The sequence below is a fragment of the Callorhinchus milii genome, unplaced genomic scaffold, assembly GCF_018977255.1.
Source record: "Callorhinchus milii isolate IMCB2004 unplaced genomic scaffold, IMCB_Cmil_1.0 Scaffold1, whole genome shotgun sequence".
In the NCBI taxonomy this organism is placed as follows: Eukaryota; Metazoa; Chordata; class Chondrichthyes; order Chimaeriformes; family Callorhinchidae; genus Callorhinchus; species Callorhinchus milii.
Window position 1 is genome coordinate 61,580,662 of NW_024704742.1, and position 17,531 is coordinate 61,598,192.

Below are 17,531 nucleotides of genomic sequence, written 5' to 3' on the forward strand. Positions count from 1 at the left end.
CTCAAAGTCAGGAAGGAAAGTTTAAGTATGAATATTAACATGTCCTCCCAACGTGAAAGGCGCTATACAAATGTAATTTTGTTGTTGTTATAGGCTGGGTTTTGAATGCATGTCTACATCCCTCTGCAGCATATCAATACAATACAATGCAAATTTACATTTATATAACCTTTTTCATGTCGGGAGGACACCCCAAGGCGCTTATTAATCTGGATTTGGGACCTCAATTGGGGTGGAAGCTGAGGGGACTGGGGAAGAGAAAGATGACCAAAAGTACTGGCTATACAGGTAGGGACATACATGAAGATAAATTTATGGATTAGCACACAAATCCATAGTTTCACTGGGCCATGTTTATGTATGTATTTCATATGGAGTACAACTAAAAGTACAACGTTTAAACCCTGATGTGATACAGGATATTTATACAATCACATTAGCTATACAGCATGGAAACAGGTTATTCAGCATAACTAGTCTGTGTCGGTGTTTAAACTCCACAGAGACTCCACCCCTTTTAATTTTCTCTCCCAGCTCTTACATACGCAGAAACTCAGCACCATACTTAAGGGTATCCAAATGAAACTTGAGAGATGCATGCATCCCACCTATACATGGAAATTCCAGAGATATTTATTGGAATGGAATGTACACTCTGTCCCTGGATGGACACATCCTGCTTACCTAATTTTGGGGAGTATGAGGTGCAGGTTGGCAAGAGCGTATGTTGAGGTATTGCTGGAATTTAATGAGCTAAAACTACATGGCTTGCGATTGAAAGCACTGTCTGGCATGTTTATCCCACTGCTTGTCCAGCATTAGGGCATTGGCTTGCGGGGTTCAAGGGAGCTGACTGGAAAGAGTTTCTACCCCCAGTGGCAGGTCTGCCCTTACAACTCCTGCCGATGAGTGGGCTGGTTGAGCTGTCAGCAGCAGTGCCATCCATGTACTGCAAGTACCACGGACATGCCTGGCTCAGGAACTGGACTACCAAGACTATCACAGTGGGTTGGCTTGATTCTGACATTCCTTTCCCAAACATGACACCGGGGAGCCCATTTAGCTCCATAGAGACCCCACTTACCTCCATTTCTCCTTCATGTATTCGCTATTCTTATTTTTTGCTTATATTTAAAATTAAAATAACCCTAAGTTATTTTGATAAATATGACCTTTGTATAAATTAAGGAGTTAAATTATAATTGCTATTGAATAATAAGTTCTGAGCAAATTATATTGAGAAATGAAGATAGATTCAGCAGGAATTCTTGGGGGAAAGCATACTGCACTTTCTTGGTGATTTGAAAATAACAAATGGAACAATAAATATACAAAAGGATCTGTTGGCCCAAAGGCGGTGTGTGATATGGCTACATAATAGCTAACAATCCAGATTTATGATATGACTCATGTCATTCTCATATAGCAAGTTCAGTGTTATGCATTCTCTTTGTATTTTGCTTTCTCCTTTGGTTAGTGTGATGTCAGCTTGGCTTGTTCAATTATCTATGTAGATGTAAATCGCAGAGTCGTGTATTGTAGTGGTTAACAACAACAACAAAATTACATTTGTATAGCGCCTTTCACATTGGGAGGGCATCCCAAAGCACTGGACAGTCAGTGTTTTGGACCCGAGCTGGGGGTCACGATTGGGGAGGCTGGAGGGAGGAGGGGTATCAGGGAAATCCAAAGCACGGTCGAAGAGAAGGATCTTGAGATGGATCTTGAAATAGGCAAGGGAGGGGGGCGTTATGAAGGGACTGCGAGATGGCATTCCAGAGGGTGGGAGCAAAGTGGCAGAAGGCGTGCCTGCCAATGGTGGAGCGTGAGAGGCGGGGGATGTGAAGCAGGTCAGAGCCCGCTGAGCAGAGGGAGCGGGCACAATGGTAGGGGTTAGGAGGTCACAGAGGTAGGCAGGAGCAAGACCATGGAGGGCTTTGAATGTGAGGACCAGGATCTTGAACTGTATCCTCTGTGTGATGGGAAGCCAGTGGAGTCGGGCGAGCATGGGGTGATAGGGTCATGGAGCCTAGTGTGGGAGAGAACACGGGCTGCTGAGTTCTGGATGATCTGCAGCCTATGGAGAAAGAAATTGGGGAGGCCGAGAAGCAAGGAGTTTTCACAGTAAAGCTTTAACCTGCTCGCCTCCCATTCGCCAAGTTTCTATCCATCTCCCTCTCACACCTCAATCCATTCCCTGACTTTACAAGTCTCTATCCATCTGCCTCTCGCACAAAATGGAGTCCCACAGTGTATTGGTTAGCACACTCGCCCCACAAGTGAGAGGACCTGGGTTTGATTCCCGGGCAAGGCAATATCTTAGGCAAGTTTCCTTACTCTACAGACACGTCTCTGTTTACCTAGCAGTAAGTAAGGACCTGCTTGTTAGTTGATTGAAGGATTGTTTTCTGGGGGTAATAATCATTTAAAAATAAAAAAAAATGATCACTCCATCCACCACTGTATGTGGGACACTGCTGTGTGCAATTGACTACCGGATTTCACCCAAAAATACACAGTCATTCCACTTTACAAAATATTCTGTGAAGCACTTCGAGACATCTCAATGATGTGATAGGACACTATATCAAATGTAAGGATTATGATTATGATGTCAGCATAGCTCAACTAGTAGCTTCTAGATATACCCCCAGATATTTGCTTCTGAGTCAGAAGGCAGTGCGTTCAAGCTCCACATGAGGAATTGGAACCAATATAGTCATGCTGACAGTGCCAACGCACTGCTTGGCGTGTGAAGCATTTTGGAGGTGCCATCTTTCGGATGAGACATTAAACCAAAGTCCTGTCTGCTTGTCCAGGTAGACGCTAAAGATCCCATGAAACTATTTTAAACGAGAAGGAAGTTTCTCCTGATGTCCTGGTCAACAATGCCTCAAATAAAATTGGTCACTCACTCCATAGCTGTTTGTGGGACATTGCTGTGGACTAATTGGCTGTCACATTCACCCACAAATTGCACACAGTGACATCACTTTACAGTATATCTTATGAAGCACTTTGAGATGAAAAGGTACAATATTAAATGCAAGGATTTTAGGATAAATGTGAGCAAGTTAACCATAGGAATAAATGCTATTAGGTGATTTAGTTATGTGTGTTTTTTTAAAAGCAATTTCTTACAATGACAATAACACACATTTATATAGTACCCTTCACATGGGATAACATCTCAGACTGCTGTATTAAATACATTTGGAGTGTCAGCCTACATTATGAGCTCAAACCTAACATGGACTCAGACCTTCTGACTAAGTGTTGAAATTGTTACCAACTGAGACAGATTGACACCTGTACTCAAAAAGTGGATTATTGTTCACCACAAAAAAGGTGGACTAGATTGAGATGGTTAAATATAGGTGAACAGCAACAACTTGCACTTATATAGCGCCCTTCATGCAGGGTAGCACCTCAGAGCACTTAAGAGTGGCGGAGCCTGACTCCAAGCCGGGGGGAGGGGGAGGTGACCATAAGCATGGTCGAACAGGAAAGTATTCAGGTGAGACTTCAAAGAGGGGGGAGAGGGGCCAAGGCAGAGGGACTGAAGCAGTGTTCCAGAGTTTTGGGGCATAGTGGCTGAAAGCACGGCCTCCAATGGTGGGGCGGAGGGTGTGAGGGATGAGCAGGAGGCTGGTGCCAGTCGAGCGAGGGCACCAAGTGGTGGATTGGAGAGTGAGCAGTTCGGAGAGCTAGGAGGTGCCAGAGAGTAAACGGATTTTAACACAAGAGTGAGGATCTTGAAGTTGATCCGTTCGGTGATGGGGAGCCAGTGGAGCCTGGCCTGAACAAGTGAGATGTGGGTATGGAGTTCAGTCCGGATCAGTATGAGTTTTTAATGAGCTGGATCTTCTGAATGGTGGAACTGGGGAGACCAGCGAGAAGTGTTTTGGAGTAATGCAAGCGGGTGGTGACAAACGCATGCACTAGGGTTTCAGCTGCATTTGGGGTAAGGTACGGTTGGAGGCAGGCAATGTGGCAGAGGTGGAAGAAAGTGGTCCTGGTCAGGGACTGGATGTGGGGGAGGAAGGAGAGTTGGGGGTTGACCTGGATGCCTAGGTTGCACACTGGTTTGGTGAGTCTGAGGGAGAGCTCAAGAAGGTTGAGGAGTTTAGATCCGTAGGAGTGAAGAAATTGCCTGGAGCCAAGGAGTGTGGCTTCCATCTTGTCCATATTCAGCTGCAGGAAGTTTACACTCATCCAGGCCTTGATTTGATGTTTGCCAGGCAAGCTGATAGAACATTGGTGGCCCTGGAGTTGGTACTGGAGGAGGCAAAGTAGATTTGTATATCATCCACATACATGTGGAAGTTTACCCCATATCTAGAGGGAGCATATAGATAAGGAACAGAAGGGGGCCAAGGATGGAGCCCTGGGGTACCCTGCAGGTGACCGGGCGGGGGCTGGAGGAGAAACCATTTGCTGAGGTGAAATGAAGGCGGTTGGCTAAGTAGGACTCGAACCATGCAAGCGTTGTCCCACTAAGATAGATGATGGAGGAGAGCCAACGGAGAAGATGGTGTGGTCAACTGTGTCGAATGTGGCAGAGAGATCCAGGAGGACAAGAAGGTAGAGGGAGCCCTGGTCACAGATAGAGAAGACGTCATTTGTGACTTTGACAAGCGCTATCTCTGTGCTGCGGGCAGGGCAAAAACCAGACTGCAGCAGCTCGAGGAGGAAGTGGAGGGAGAGGTGTGACCGAAGTTGACCTGCAACAATGTGTTCCATGACATTGGCAAGGAAGGGTAGGTTGGAGATGGGATGGTAGTGTGAGAGATTAGAGGGATCGAGGGTTTTAATTTTTGAGGAGGGATGCGATAACAGTAGTTTTCAGGGGGAGTGGAACAGAGCCTGAGGAGACAGACTGGTTGACCGTGTCAGCCATCAGGGGGGAGAGAAGGGGGAGTTGAGTGACCAGCAGCTGGCTTGGGAGGGGGTCAAGGTAGCAAGTGGTGAACCTGATCTGGGTGATTGTGGTTGAGAGGAAGGAGGGAGAAATGGGGGCAAAGGATTGTAAAGATAGGGTAGTGGCAGGTGCTGTGGCGGAGGGAGAAGGCTTTGTGGATGGTCTTGGTGGGATGGAAGGGGATATGGTGGGAGAGGACGATGCAGCCAAGTGAATGTTTTCAATTTTTGAGGCAAAGAAGTCTAAGACCTCTTTGCACTTGGTGTTTGACGTGAGGATTGAGACAGTGGGGGCTTGAGGGGGTGCATGGAGGAGGTGATGGACGATGGAAAGCAGAGTCTTTGCATTGTTGTTTGCCTCCAGGATGACTTTGGAGTAAAAGTCAGTTTTGCCCTGTGAAAGGGAGAGGTGTTTGATGTGGAGCCACAGTTGGCGGTGAATCGTGAGGCCGAATTTCTGTCATCTGCGCTCGAGCATCTGGGTTTGTGTTTTGAGTGAGCGGAGATGACTGTTGTACCAAAGGGAGAGGGTAGGTTTGGAAACAACCCTGGATTTCAGAGGAGACAGGGAATTAAATTTTGTAGAGAGATGGTCATTGAGCAGCTTGATGGCTGCATCAGAATCACTGCGGGAGGAGGTCCGAGGAAGAGAAGGCATTTGTGAGGAACTCAGGGGAAAGCTTTTTCCAGGGGTGGAAAAAAATGATGGAGGGTTTCGAAGAGGGGAGGACAATGTGGGAAGAGAGGAAGAGAGGAAGTGGTCTGAGATGGCCTTGTCCGTGATTGACAGGTTGGAAATGTCAAGGCCATGTGTGATGACGAGGATGAGCGAGTGGCCAAAGTCGATGTGGAGAGTGAGGTTTAGGGAGGAGAGGAGGGCAGTGAAATCTGAGGAGGTTTAGGTGGAGGTTGAAATAATAGCAATAATAATAATAATCTTTGCATTTGATATAGCGCTTTTCACGTCTTTGAGACGTCTCACAGCACTTCACAGAATATACTGTAAAGTGACTTGACTGTATATGAAATCACCGATCATGCAGGGGGAGAGGGATGAGAGGAGAGAGGAGATATCAGTGAGGAAGGAGCCAGCAGGTTTGGTGGGCAGAAGTCTGCGTCCCCAAACAGAACAGGAATGGCAGAGGTGTGGGCAATAGCTTGATAGTTTGATTATGTATGTGAATGAAACTGGTGTATGGCAAAGGGATTGAGAAAAAAAATAAAGACTCCAATTGAAAAGTAATACCACTATTACAAAACGAATTTTCTCCCAGTGTCTTGGCCAACAATCCCCCAAATAAAATTGGTCATTCCCTTCATGTGGGGCATTGCTTTGCACAAATTGGCCTCTGCGTTCTGCTGCAAAAATACAGTTATAACACTTTACAGCAATTCCTGTGAACTGCTTTGAGATATTCTGTCAATGTGAAAGAATGGCATCAATTGCAAAGATTTTTTAAAAAAAATTTGATATAGAGTTTGTGCCTTTGCAAATCACTAAAACAGGCTGTTCAGGTGGCCGCAATGGTTATTTTTCATTCTACTCTTTCTTTTGTTTCAAGAGTTTCATAACAAAACCCTGAGAGACAACATCCATAAAAGTATTAAGTGCAAGTTACATAACGCTATGTAGTTAAAATAAATGTGTTTACCTTGTACAGATCTCCAGTGCTAACACTTAACAAAGCTGTTGAATTACAGATTTTGTGGAGTGGAACTTTAGACCTATGTAAAGCATTTTGGGGACAATCTTATTGATATGAGTAAATTAACTGATTGATTGTTCTGAGTAAGAGCATTGGTGTTTGGATAGAAATAATCCTTTGGTCAATATTCTATGGGTCTGACGCTTCCAACTGTATGTTTCTTCTACAGTGTCAAAACTGCCAAGGTGCCAGTTATAATGATGAATCAACACCAGCAACTTGTTGTATATGTGTGCCTTTCACAGAAAAGGATGCCTCAAAGCATTTTGAGAAATAAAATAGTGGACTGAGAAAGCAAAAAAAAATGTAAAGATGTTGATCAAAGGCACAGTTGAAGAGATGTGGTTTTTTGGAGGATTTTTGAGGCAGGAAGGAAGATAAGACGGCAAATTGGTTTACAACAATAACAACAACAAAATTACATTTATAGAGCGTCTTTGATATTGGGAGGACATCCCAAAGCGCTGTGTAGGTTTAGGTAAAGAATGCCAGAGAACAAGGAAAGAATGCTAAAGGCTTTGCTACTGATGATGGAGGGAAGCAAGTGGGGTGAAAACATTAGCCGAACATCAGATACTGCAGTGGTTTGAACATAGGATTGGAGAAGATTGCCTTGGTAGGATTGGGTGAGTGCAGGGAAGAATTGGAAAACCAACATTATTTGATTGGAGGTACATAGAGCCAATGGACCTTGGGAAGAATGAGGGTAATGGGTACAGTAATGAGATCGATCAAAATTATACCCATCATGGAATGAATGCTAAGATGCTTTGACTGGCATCTGACAACTGTGAAAATTAGAACTAATCAGATCAGATTTTAAAACCCTGCAGAAATATTCATTTGCTTCTTTGCCACAGCACAATATTTGTTTAATTGGGTTAACTACAACCATTGGTCCCTGGAGAGGAACAAAACAAGGAATACATTTGTGGACAGATAAGGAGACAATTCTGAAGAGCTTGTTATCCAGGTGGAATAATAGATGAGTGAGCAATGAATTACCTTGGTCTGTCTAAACAGCAAAGCAGATTCAGGTTTAGCAATGAAGTTGTGGCTGAGATTTATTTTGCCCGAGGATCTTTCCAAACTCCTGATAGAGATTATACACTTGTATTGTGCGAAGCGTAATGTCAAATTGTATAGAGAAGAGCATTGAAGCTTTTATGGTCCATATTTCATGCTTCATTCCTTTTGGTAAAGGGACCAGCAATGCAATGCGTTGGCAGGATATCAGGGAGCCCTCGGCTATATATGCATCAAGTTTCAAGAACCCTCTCAAGTGTTTATGGTTTACATCAATCACAATGCATTCCACTCCTTGCCTGTACATTCTAAATACTTAAGAAAGGATGGAGGTATCGAGGTTGATCTAGTAATTTCTTATTGTACAACCCATCAAATACCCTGGATGTGGCAAGTTGCAGAATCTGACAAAACACAGGAACATTTGCTTACAAAATACACGGTCATCACATGGTACATTAAATCAACAACAACAACAACTTGGATTTATATAGTGCCCTCCACGCCGGATGGGGTCTCAGAGCGCTTCACAGTAATGGATCCCGGGGCCGAGCCAGGGGGAGGGGGAGGAAGGTGACCAAAGGCGCGGTCGAAAAGGTCTTCAGCCGTTGTTGTTGTTGTACATTCAATCCTGGAATCCAGAAAATATCCTCGAACAATAACAGCAATAACTTGCATTTATATAGCGCCCCTCATGCGGGGTAGCGGCCAGAGCACTTGAAATCTCTAGTCATGAAAGGCACTGTATCAAATGGAAGAATGTTAATTGTTATTTATCGTCTTTTTAAAATTGACAAGGAATGGATTCATATGATGGGACAAGGATTTCAGCATGCTGCTTCAGGCAGTAGTATCTTGACATTGGCTTTGTGTAAAGAGCTACTGCAAACAAATCCTTTTGAAGAAAGAATTGCTGATTTATAAGTGACTGATGAACAATTTTTTTGTTATTTTCACTGTTATAAATTATTCTTTGCAATGATGCTAGTAAATTAGCTTCATATTACTATATGTGTATCTCAAAATATATGGAATAAACACATCAGACAAGAAACTTCTTTTGCCTCCAAAAGCAACTATGGTGAAAGTGATGTGCACCGACATAAAGATAATCCTTGCATCCCAAAGCACTTCACAAGATTTTAATAATAATAATAATACAACAACAACAACAAGATTCCATTTATACACCTTTCACGTCGGGAGGACGTCCCAAGGCGCTGTACAGTTGGGTCAGGACCCGAGCAAGGGGGAAATGGTCAGGGTGAGGGGAGGGAAGGGAGGGAGCGAGGAGGGGGTAGAGAGTCGAGAGGGGAGCTGAAGGCACGGTCAAAGAGAAAGGTCTTGAGACCGGCCTTGAAGGAGGAAAGGGAGGAGGCGGCAAAGGCGCTGGGGGATAGAGTTCCAGAGCCTAGGGGCTGAGAGGCTGAAGGCCCGGCCACGAATAGTAGGGCGGTTGGGGCGGGGGATGTGGAGCAGACCGGAGCCAGAGGAACGGAGGGTACGGGCAGGTAGGTAGGGGGATAGTAAGTCGGAGAGGTAGGAGGGAGCGAGGCCGTGAATGGCCATTGTAGGTGAGGGTGAGGATCTTGAATTTGATCCTCTGGGGGATGGGGAGCCAGTGGAGGTGAGCGAGGGTGGGAGTGATGTGGTCGCGAAGCCTGGTGCGGGACAGTACACGAGCTGCAGAGTTCTGAATGACCTGCAGCTTGTGGAGGGAGGTGCCGGGAAGGCCGGCGAGGAGAGAGTTCCCATAGTCCAGCCTTGAGGTGATGAAGGCGTGGACCAGAGTTTCAGCAGCGTGAGGGGTGAGGTAGTGCCATAGTCTGGCGACATTCCGGACGTGATGGAAGGCGGTGCCAGTTGTGGCGCGGATATGGGGGAGAAAGGACAGCTCAGGGTCGAACAGAACCCCGAGGTTCCTGACCGGCTTTGAGAGGTGGAGAGTGCAGCCTTGGATGCTGATGCTGTCAGCGCTTGAGCTGAAGAAAGTTGTCTCTCGTCCAGGACTCGATGTCGGACAGGCAGGCTGTCAGGACATCGGTGGTCGTGGAGTTGAGGGTAGAGGAGGAAAGGTAGATTTGCGTGTCATCCGCATACATGTGGAAGTTAACCCCATGTCTGCGGATGATGTCACCAAGAGGGTGAAGAGGAGGGGACCGAGGACAGAGCCTTGAGGGACACCGCACGAGACAGTGCGGGGACCGGAGGAAAAACCATGCATAATAAACCTTGCATTTCATATAGCACCATTATCACATCATTGAGATGTCTCAAAGCAATTCACAGAATATATTGTAAAGTGAATTGACTATATTTTTGGGGCAAAATGCGGTAGCCAATTGCGTACAGCAGTGTCCCACAAACAGTCCTGGATTGAGTGATTAAGTTATCATTATTATTTTTTTGAAGGGATTATTACCCCCGTAAAACAATCTGCCAATCTACGAACAACCGGTACCTACTTACTGCTAGGTAAACAGAGGAGTGGGGAATAAGGAAACTTGCCTAAGGTTTCGCCCCATCCAGGAATCAAGCTCGAGGGCTCTAACGAATAAACTTCAGGACTTTCCAGTGAAGTGTAAGGTCTATGCATTTCTAGGTGTGAGGTGTGGGTAAAGGACAAAGCAGTGGTACTAACAGATGTTGTCTATTAGGGACACCTTGAAGAAATCTGCATGGAAGGGTTCATGACTTCATTCCTATGTTTCTCTAAATGTAGTTCAAGGGTTCAATATTACAATCTTATATTTCTCTGAATATAGTAGTCTTTAAGTTAGATGTCTCCTAATTTTTTTATACCCATCATCCTGTCCTTGATTCCTCAAATCGTTGTTTCCTTGTAAATTACAGTTTCACAATACAGCTGTTCAGCTGGCTGCAATCCAGTCTACAGGGCAATCCTATTCTCTGACAAGCTTTCTCTGATAAATGACCAAAGTCCTTCTCTGAGTTATCAAAGCCCTTGTTTTCAATCTGAGTTTCCAGTGCACCTCACTCCATGGGTCACAGTCTTCTGTTTGAACGGTTCTCTGGGGGACTGGTTTGCAACCAACTGCAGGAGATTCCACCAATATAAATCAGGAAGCTACAATTTATGCTAGTGATAGTGAGTTTTAATGTGTCCAAGAAATTCTGAATGTAGTCAGAACACAATAATAACATTAAAAATACATGATTCATTCTCCACATTGACCAATCTCTGTGTCCTCACAGATAAAAACAATTTAATGCTGTTAAATTATAAATAATGCTTTACCTGGAAGCTTTTGGAAAGAAAAAATTGAAGGATATTTCCCTACATTTCCCTGCAATCGTTTTACTTGTTAAGATGTTTATAAGTGTTCTTCCACATTTTTCAGTGGTAGACATGGCATTTAACAGATCAACGATGATAAGCACCTTATCAGCTCAAATGTTTTACAGTAATCCAGTAATCACTGTCAAGTGTAATTAGTGGGGCTTTTGTTGGCAAATGCAGCAGCCATTTAGCCCATAGTAAGACCTTATCAACAGCCATGAGATGATTCATCATAGATCATAGAAGGCTCAGAAACAGGCCATTTGGCCCATCCAATCTGGCTGGTATTTACAGTCACACAAGTGCCTATCCTAGATTCTATCCCTAGTCCCATATCCGGCCTTTTCACCATATTCTTCAACTTTATTCTACCTCAACCATGTGTCCATTCTTTTTTGAATGTGCACAGCCCAACAACTGACTGGAGAATTGTTGACCATGATTTTGTAAGAAACTTCTTTCTATTTTTGAATAGTCTCATAGGATCTTTAACATCCAAAACACAACCTTGTATTTATTTTGTGTGCTTGATGTGGATAGCATCATGGAGTTTACAGCCACTTGAACAATAATCAAGTGAGGCCTCAGTTTAATGTCTCACCTGAAGAACAGCATTTCCAATAGTCTGAGTTTGTGACTATATGATTGTATATCCAGTGCCTAAAATCCAACTTGATTGGCTTGCAACAACAACAACAACAACAATTAGATTTGTATAACGCCTTTCAAATCGGGAGGACGTCTCAAGGAGCTGGATAGTCAGGGATTTGGACCCGAGTGGGGGGGGGAGGGGTTTGATATCAGGGTGAGTGGTGGAGAGCAGGAAGAATAGGAGGAGTAGGAGAGTGGATGAATACGCAATCGAAGAGGAGGGTCTTGAGATGTGCTTTGAAGGAGGCAAGTGTGGGAGCAAGACAAAGGGACTGTGGGATGGAGTTCCAAAGGTTGGGGGCAGAGAGGCTGAAGGTCTGACCACTGACGGTGGGGTGCACCGTTGGGGGACATGGAGCAGCCCGGTGTCTGCTAAGCAGAGGGAGCGGACAGGTCGATATAGAGTTCGACCTGCTACATGCTTAAAGTATTTACCAGCTACATGCTTAAAGTATTTACCAGCTACATGCTTAAAGTAGCACACATACACCTGCCTTTCACGGCAGAGCAGTTCTGTGCTTTACGCTATTCCTAGAGAATAACAGTGGACACTCCTTGGAAAGCACAGTGTCTGGAGTCAATGCAACACCAGACACTGATGCAAGGTGTCAGGGTTAATTTCATTCACACACATAGCTAGTAGCTAGTAGGCATCCTACAGCTTCTCAGTTAGTGCTGGATCAATCTACCGAGAATGCAAAAAGTATGTTCATTACAGAGGATCCAAGAAGCACAGAGCACACAGAGCACTTGCATGATTATTTTGTACTTATTAATAAATCATTGCAGCATAAATCATTTCATATCACCACAGACTGGGTCACACTGGGTGACTGGATCACATCTTTAAACCCAAATACCTTATGACCACCTGAAATTGTTACGAGCATTTAAGGGAAGCAGAATAACTCAACTAATACAAAGATTCCCATGAATGATCTGACCCTGGAACAGCGAGCAGTTACTTCAAGCACAAAATATGAAGCAAGGTGAACTTCGGATAGGTAGTTGGGCCAATTTGGCGAGATTAGGATGATACTTTTCAAATTAAACATTGGTGGATAATTTTTCCAAGGTCAAAAAAATTGTGGGTGTATGAGCATTTATTGGGATTTTCCCATTACCAACTGACACTGCCAATGTCTGCATTTTTTGACCAGTGGTAGAATAGATTTACCAACCTTAAGAAAATCATCCCTTTAGAATATATCCTGAACTTTTTGCAATAGTTTAGTTAATCTGCTCCAATATGTACTCTCCCATTAAATGTTCATGACACTTTTAGGTGATCATGAATTGTGGAGCGAAAAATGCGGTGAGTGAGGTGATAATTATCCTAGGTGGCAATCATCACCAGTGATAATTATTACAAAGCTGAAAGTTGTCTTTAAATGTTGACAGGTTTATGAGTGGACACCCTCAACTGACTCCAGTGTCGTCATTCACCGTGAAGATCTCCACAACCTACTTTGTTTTTGCCACGTTCAATTAAGTCTGACACAAAGATGATAGCCTGTGAAGGACCCAAATGGATTTGGGCCAACAATTGTGCTGAAGCTTGAAAGTAGGATGGAAAAGGAATCACAACACATACTGTATTTTACACCTTAATGTTGAGAAACCTCAGTGCTGAGTGCCTCAGTGTTTTTCGGATGAGACGTTAAACAAATGTCCAGTCTGCCTGTTCAGGTGGACATTAAAAATCCCATGGCGCTGTTCGAAAAGAGAGGATCATTTATTTCATGGCTGATTGTGGGAAATTGCTGTGTGCAATTGTGCTACCGCATTTGCCTACAAATACACAGTCACTATTTCACAGTAAATCATGTGAAGCACTTTGAGACATCCTTTCGATGTGGTATGGTTTGATACCAAATGCAAAGATTATTATTACTAGTGCTGAAAATACATAGCTGATCCTATAAGACTTATTGGTATTATCAATGGGGAAAAAATCTATTCTATGCTGCAGCAAAGTATCAACCAATCTGATGAATGCAATTACCGCCCTATCTCCAACCTCACTTTCCTTTCCAAGCTCCTGGAATGAGTTGTTATTTTCCAGTTTCGCTCCTTCCTCTCCCGTCACTCCCTCTGTGAACCCCTCCAATTGGGTTTCTGTGCTGCCCACAGCACAGAAATAGCCTTGGTCAAAGTGACAAATGATATCTGGTCCATCTGTGACCAGGGCTCCCTCTGTCTCCTTGTCCTCCTTGACCTCTCTGTTGCCTTTGACACTTTATCCAACTCCACCGTCTCCCCTCTCAACTCAACCTTCATGGTTCTGTCCTTGACTGGTTCAGATCCTACCTTTTACACCATCTGTACTTTGTCTCCACAAACGGCTTCTCCTCCAGCCCTCACACTTTCTTGTGCAGTGTTCCTCAGGGCTCTGACCTTGGTTCCCTCCTCTTCAATATCTATATGCTCCCCGTTGACGGCATCATTCACAGACATGGGGACAACTTCCACCTGTATCCAGATGACACCTAATTTTACTTCTCTGTCTCCACCCTCGACTCCAAGACCACTGCTGTCCTAACAAATGTCTGTCGAGCATCAAGTCCTGGATGAGAGCTAACTTTCTACAGTTGAACGTCAACAAGACTGAGGCTCTCCTGATTGACTCTCATCAGGGCCTCCACAGCTCAGGCACTGACAGCATCACCATCCAGTAATACACACTCCACCTCACTGAACCAGTCAGGAACCTTGGCTACTTGTTTGATCCTTAACTATCCTTTCTACCCCACATCCCTGCCATGACCCGCTCTGCCTTCCCCCACCTCCCCAACATCATCCGGCTCCACCACTGTCTCTCCCCTCAGGCCACCGAAACCCTCATCCATGCATGCATCACATCTAGGCTCAACTATGCCAACTTCCTGTTTGTCAGCCTCCCCAACTCTTCCATCACAAGCTGCAGATCATCCAGAACTCTGTAGCTCGTGATGCTCCCTCCGCTCAGCAGACTCCAGCCTGCTCCACGTCCCCCACCCAGCCAGCCCCTCCATTGCTGGTCAGGTCTTCAGTCTCTCTGCCCCCACCCTTTGGAACTCCATCCCACAGTCCCTCCATCTTGCTTCCTCCCTTGTCTGCTTCAAGGCATGTCTCAAGACCCTCCTCTTTGACCACGCCTACGGCCATCCTCCTTTCTCTACCCTCCCTGCCCTCTACCCCCCAATCCCAACCCCCTGCTCGTGTCCAAATCTCTGACTGTCCAGCGCCTTGGGACGTCCTCCCAATATGAAAGGTGCTATACAAATGTAATGTGTTGTTGTATATGCATGGCTGGTCAGGCAAAAGGCAAACGGAGTGAAGTTAGATATAGTTCAGAGAGGGTCTGTTCTGAATAGCAATCAATGCTTCTGTCGAGCACTTGGATATTCAGGCCATTTATGTTCACATTTAGAGTAACCCATGCTCCAGCTTAAGGCTGACTCAACACCTCATTGAAAGCACACAGGTTGTGTACAGATTCAAAGGTTTCACACTTTGATGGCATTCTTAGCTGATGTAGCTGAATATTGAAATGGCAAAAATCCCACATGAATAGTAATTGTATTTCCAATTGTACCTTCGGTGACAGTGCAGCTTTTGAACAACATGGTTTAAAAAAATTGTGTGTTTCAGTATTAAAGAAGCTATATGTTAAGCATTTATTACATCTACCCAGAGGGTATATAAATATCATGAAGGGCTTTGTTATTTTGTGTTAAGCCACAGAGGAAGAATCTAGCTACCGCCAGTGCTGCTGACACAAAAATCTAATAAGCGTTTACTGAGACAGTAATAATTCATGTTGTACTGTAGGTCTATTGTATTTGGTGCTCGTTTCCACTCTAGATCTTTTTGTTTACTGCATACTATTTTTATTTGTTTTCTAGATCCATAGTAATCTACCCAATGCTGAATTCTCTTAAACGTCAGTAAATTTCACCGACAAAATATAGTCAATTCACTTTACGGTATATTCTGTGAAGTCCTTTGAGACATCTCGAAGACGTGATAAGGCATTATATCAAATGCAAGGATTATTTTATTATTTAAATGTATTTCTATGTTTCATTCTCTTTTAAGTCAGTATTTGTACTGAGGTGGATCAGTCTCAGTAATTCACTGAGAATGGCAGCAGCTGCCAGAATGCTGTTCCAGGTTTTACTAAGCTGTTTCTGTCTCTCGGTCTACAACTGGCTGTCTGCATGACTGACCACTGTTGCTCAGTATCAACGATCCTTGTTAGACACTGAGTCAAAAAATATTCCTGTTCTGCTGCCAGTATGGCTTTTTGTTGGATTGCTGGTTTTATTACATCTTTGCCAATTAGAGTTCTCTCAAGCCCAAAGGCTTAACAGCATAAGTATTACACTTTAGGCGCATACAGATATTCACAACTTGTTGTTGCAGTAATGGTGGATGCATTTTCACCAAATCATTCCAGCATTTGCAACAAGGATTTTTTTCCTGTTTGTTGATGGTGGCTAACTGGAAACTGTGCACTCTAGTTTCTCACGTAATCTGAGATTATGCTGCATGAATATTGTCTGTGCTGGAATATTTCTTCCCTTCATGTCAAAGAAAAGATTTTAAAATAGGTCTGTTGTGTAAATGTGACTGGTCAGAGGACACATTACTTATAGCCAAAAAATTCTCTTCCTCAAACAAAATTCAGAACTGTAAGGAAAGGCTATAAAGGAATAATTGTTAATAATAATAATAATAATAATAATAATGATAATCATGACAATAATAATCAATGCTTTGATACAGTGTATTTCAAGATGAAGTAATGGAGAGGCTGGATGAAGATAGTGCAGTTGATGTAGTTTATATGGATTATCAAAAGGCGTTTGATAACGTGCCACATAAGAGACTTGTAAGCAAAATAGAAGCCCACGGTAATAAAGGGACAGTGGCAGCATGGATACAGAACTGGTTGGTAGATAGAAAGCAGAGAGTGGTGGTGAGCGGTTGTTTTTCTGACTGGAGGGAAGTGTGCAATGATGTCCCCCAGGGGTCAGTATTGGGACCACTGCTGTTTTTTGATCTATATAAACGATCTGGACTTGGGTATAGGGAGTACAATTTCCAAGTTTGCAGATGATACCAAGCTAGGAAAAGTAGTAAACAGTAAGGAGGATAGTAACAGACTGCAAGAGGACATAGACAGTTTGGTAAAATGGGCGGACACATGGCAGATGGAGTTTAATGTGGAGAAATGCAAAGTGATGCATTTTGGGAGGAAGAATGAGGAGAGGCAATATAAACTGATGGTACAATCTTAAAGGAGTGAAGCAACAGAGAGACCTGGGGGTTCATATAAGTAAATCTTTGAAGGTGGCAGGACAGGCAGACAAAGCTGTTAAAAAAGCATATGGGATACTAGTCTTTATAAATAGGGGCATAGAATACAAAAGTCAGGAAGTTATGATGAACCTTTTAAAACATTGGTTAGCCCTCAGCCAGAGACTGTGTTCAGTTCTGGGCACCACACTTTAGGAAGGATGTCAAGGCATTGGAGAGGGTGCAAAGGAGATTTTCCAGGATGGTACCAGGAATGAGGGACTTCAGTTATGAGAAGAGGTTAGAGAGGTTAGGATTATTCTCCTCAGAGCAGACAAGGTTAAGAGGAGACTTATTAGAAGTTTTCAAAATTATGAGGGCATTTGATAGGGTGAAAAAGAAAAGCTATTTCCACTGGCGGGTGCGTCGGTAACCTGAGGGCCCTGATTTAAAATAGTTCTTAAAAGAAACAAGAGGGGAGGTGAGGAGAAATTTTTTCACACAGTGAGTTGTTTGGATCTCGAATGCATTGCCTGAAAGGGTGGTGGCAGCCGACTTGATAACAACTTTTAAGAGAGAAGTAGATATTTATTTGGGGAGGACAAGTTTGCAGGGCTATGTGGAGAGACCGGGGAATGGAATTG

The 17,531-nt window shown here is 43.9% G+C and overlaps 1 protein-coding gene across 1 annotated transcript in view; it reads left to right on the plus strand.

Annotated features, from left to right (window-relative positions):
• Nucleotides 1–12,914: 12,914 nt before the first annotated feature.
• The window catches only part of glra3 (glycine receptor, alpha 3), a 55,056-nt gene continuing 50,439 nt past the window's right edge, over nt 12,915–17,531 (plus strand). The window contains 1 exon segment of the mRNA XM_042341948.1: nt 12,915–12,919. Within this exon segment, the coding sequence (XP_042197882.1) occupies nt 12,915–12,919 (5 nt within the window).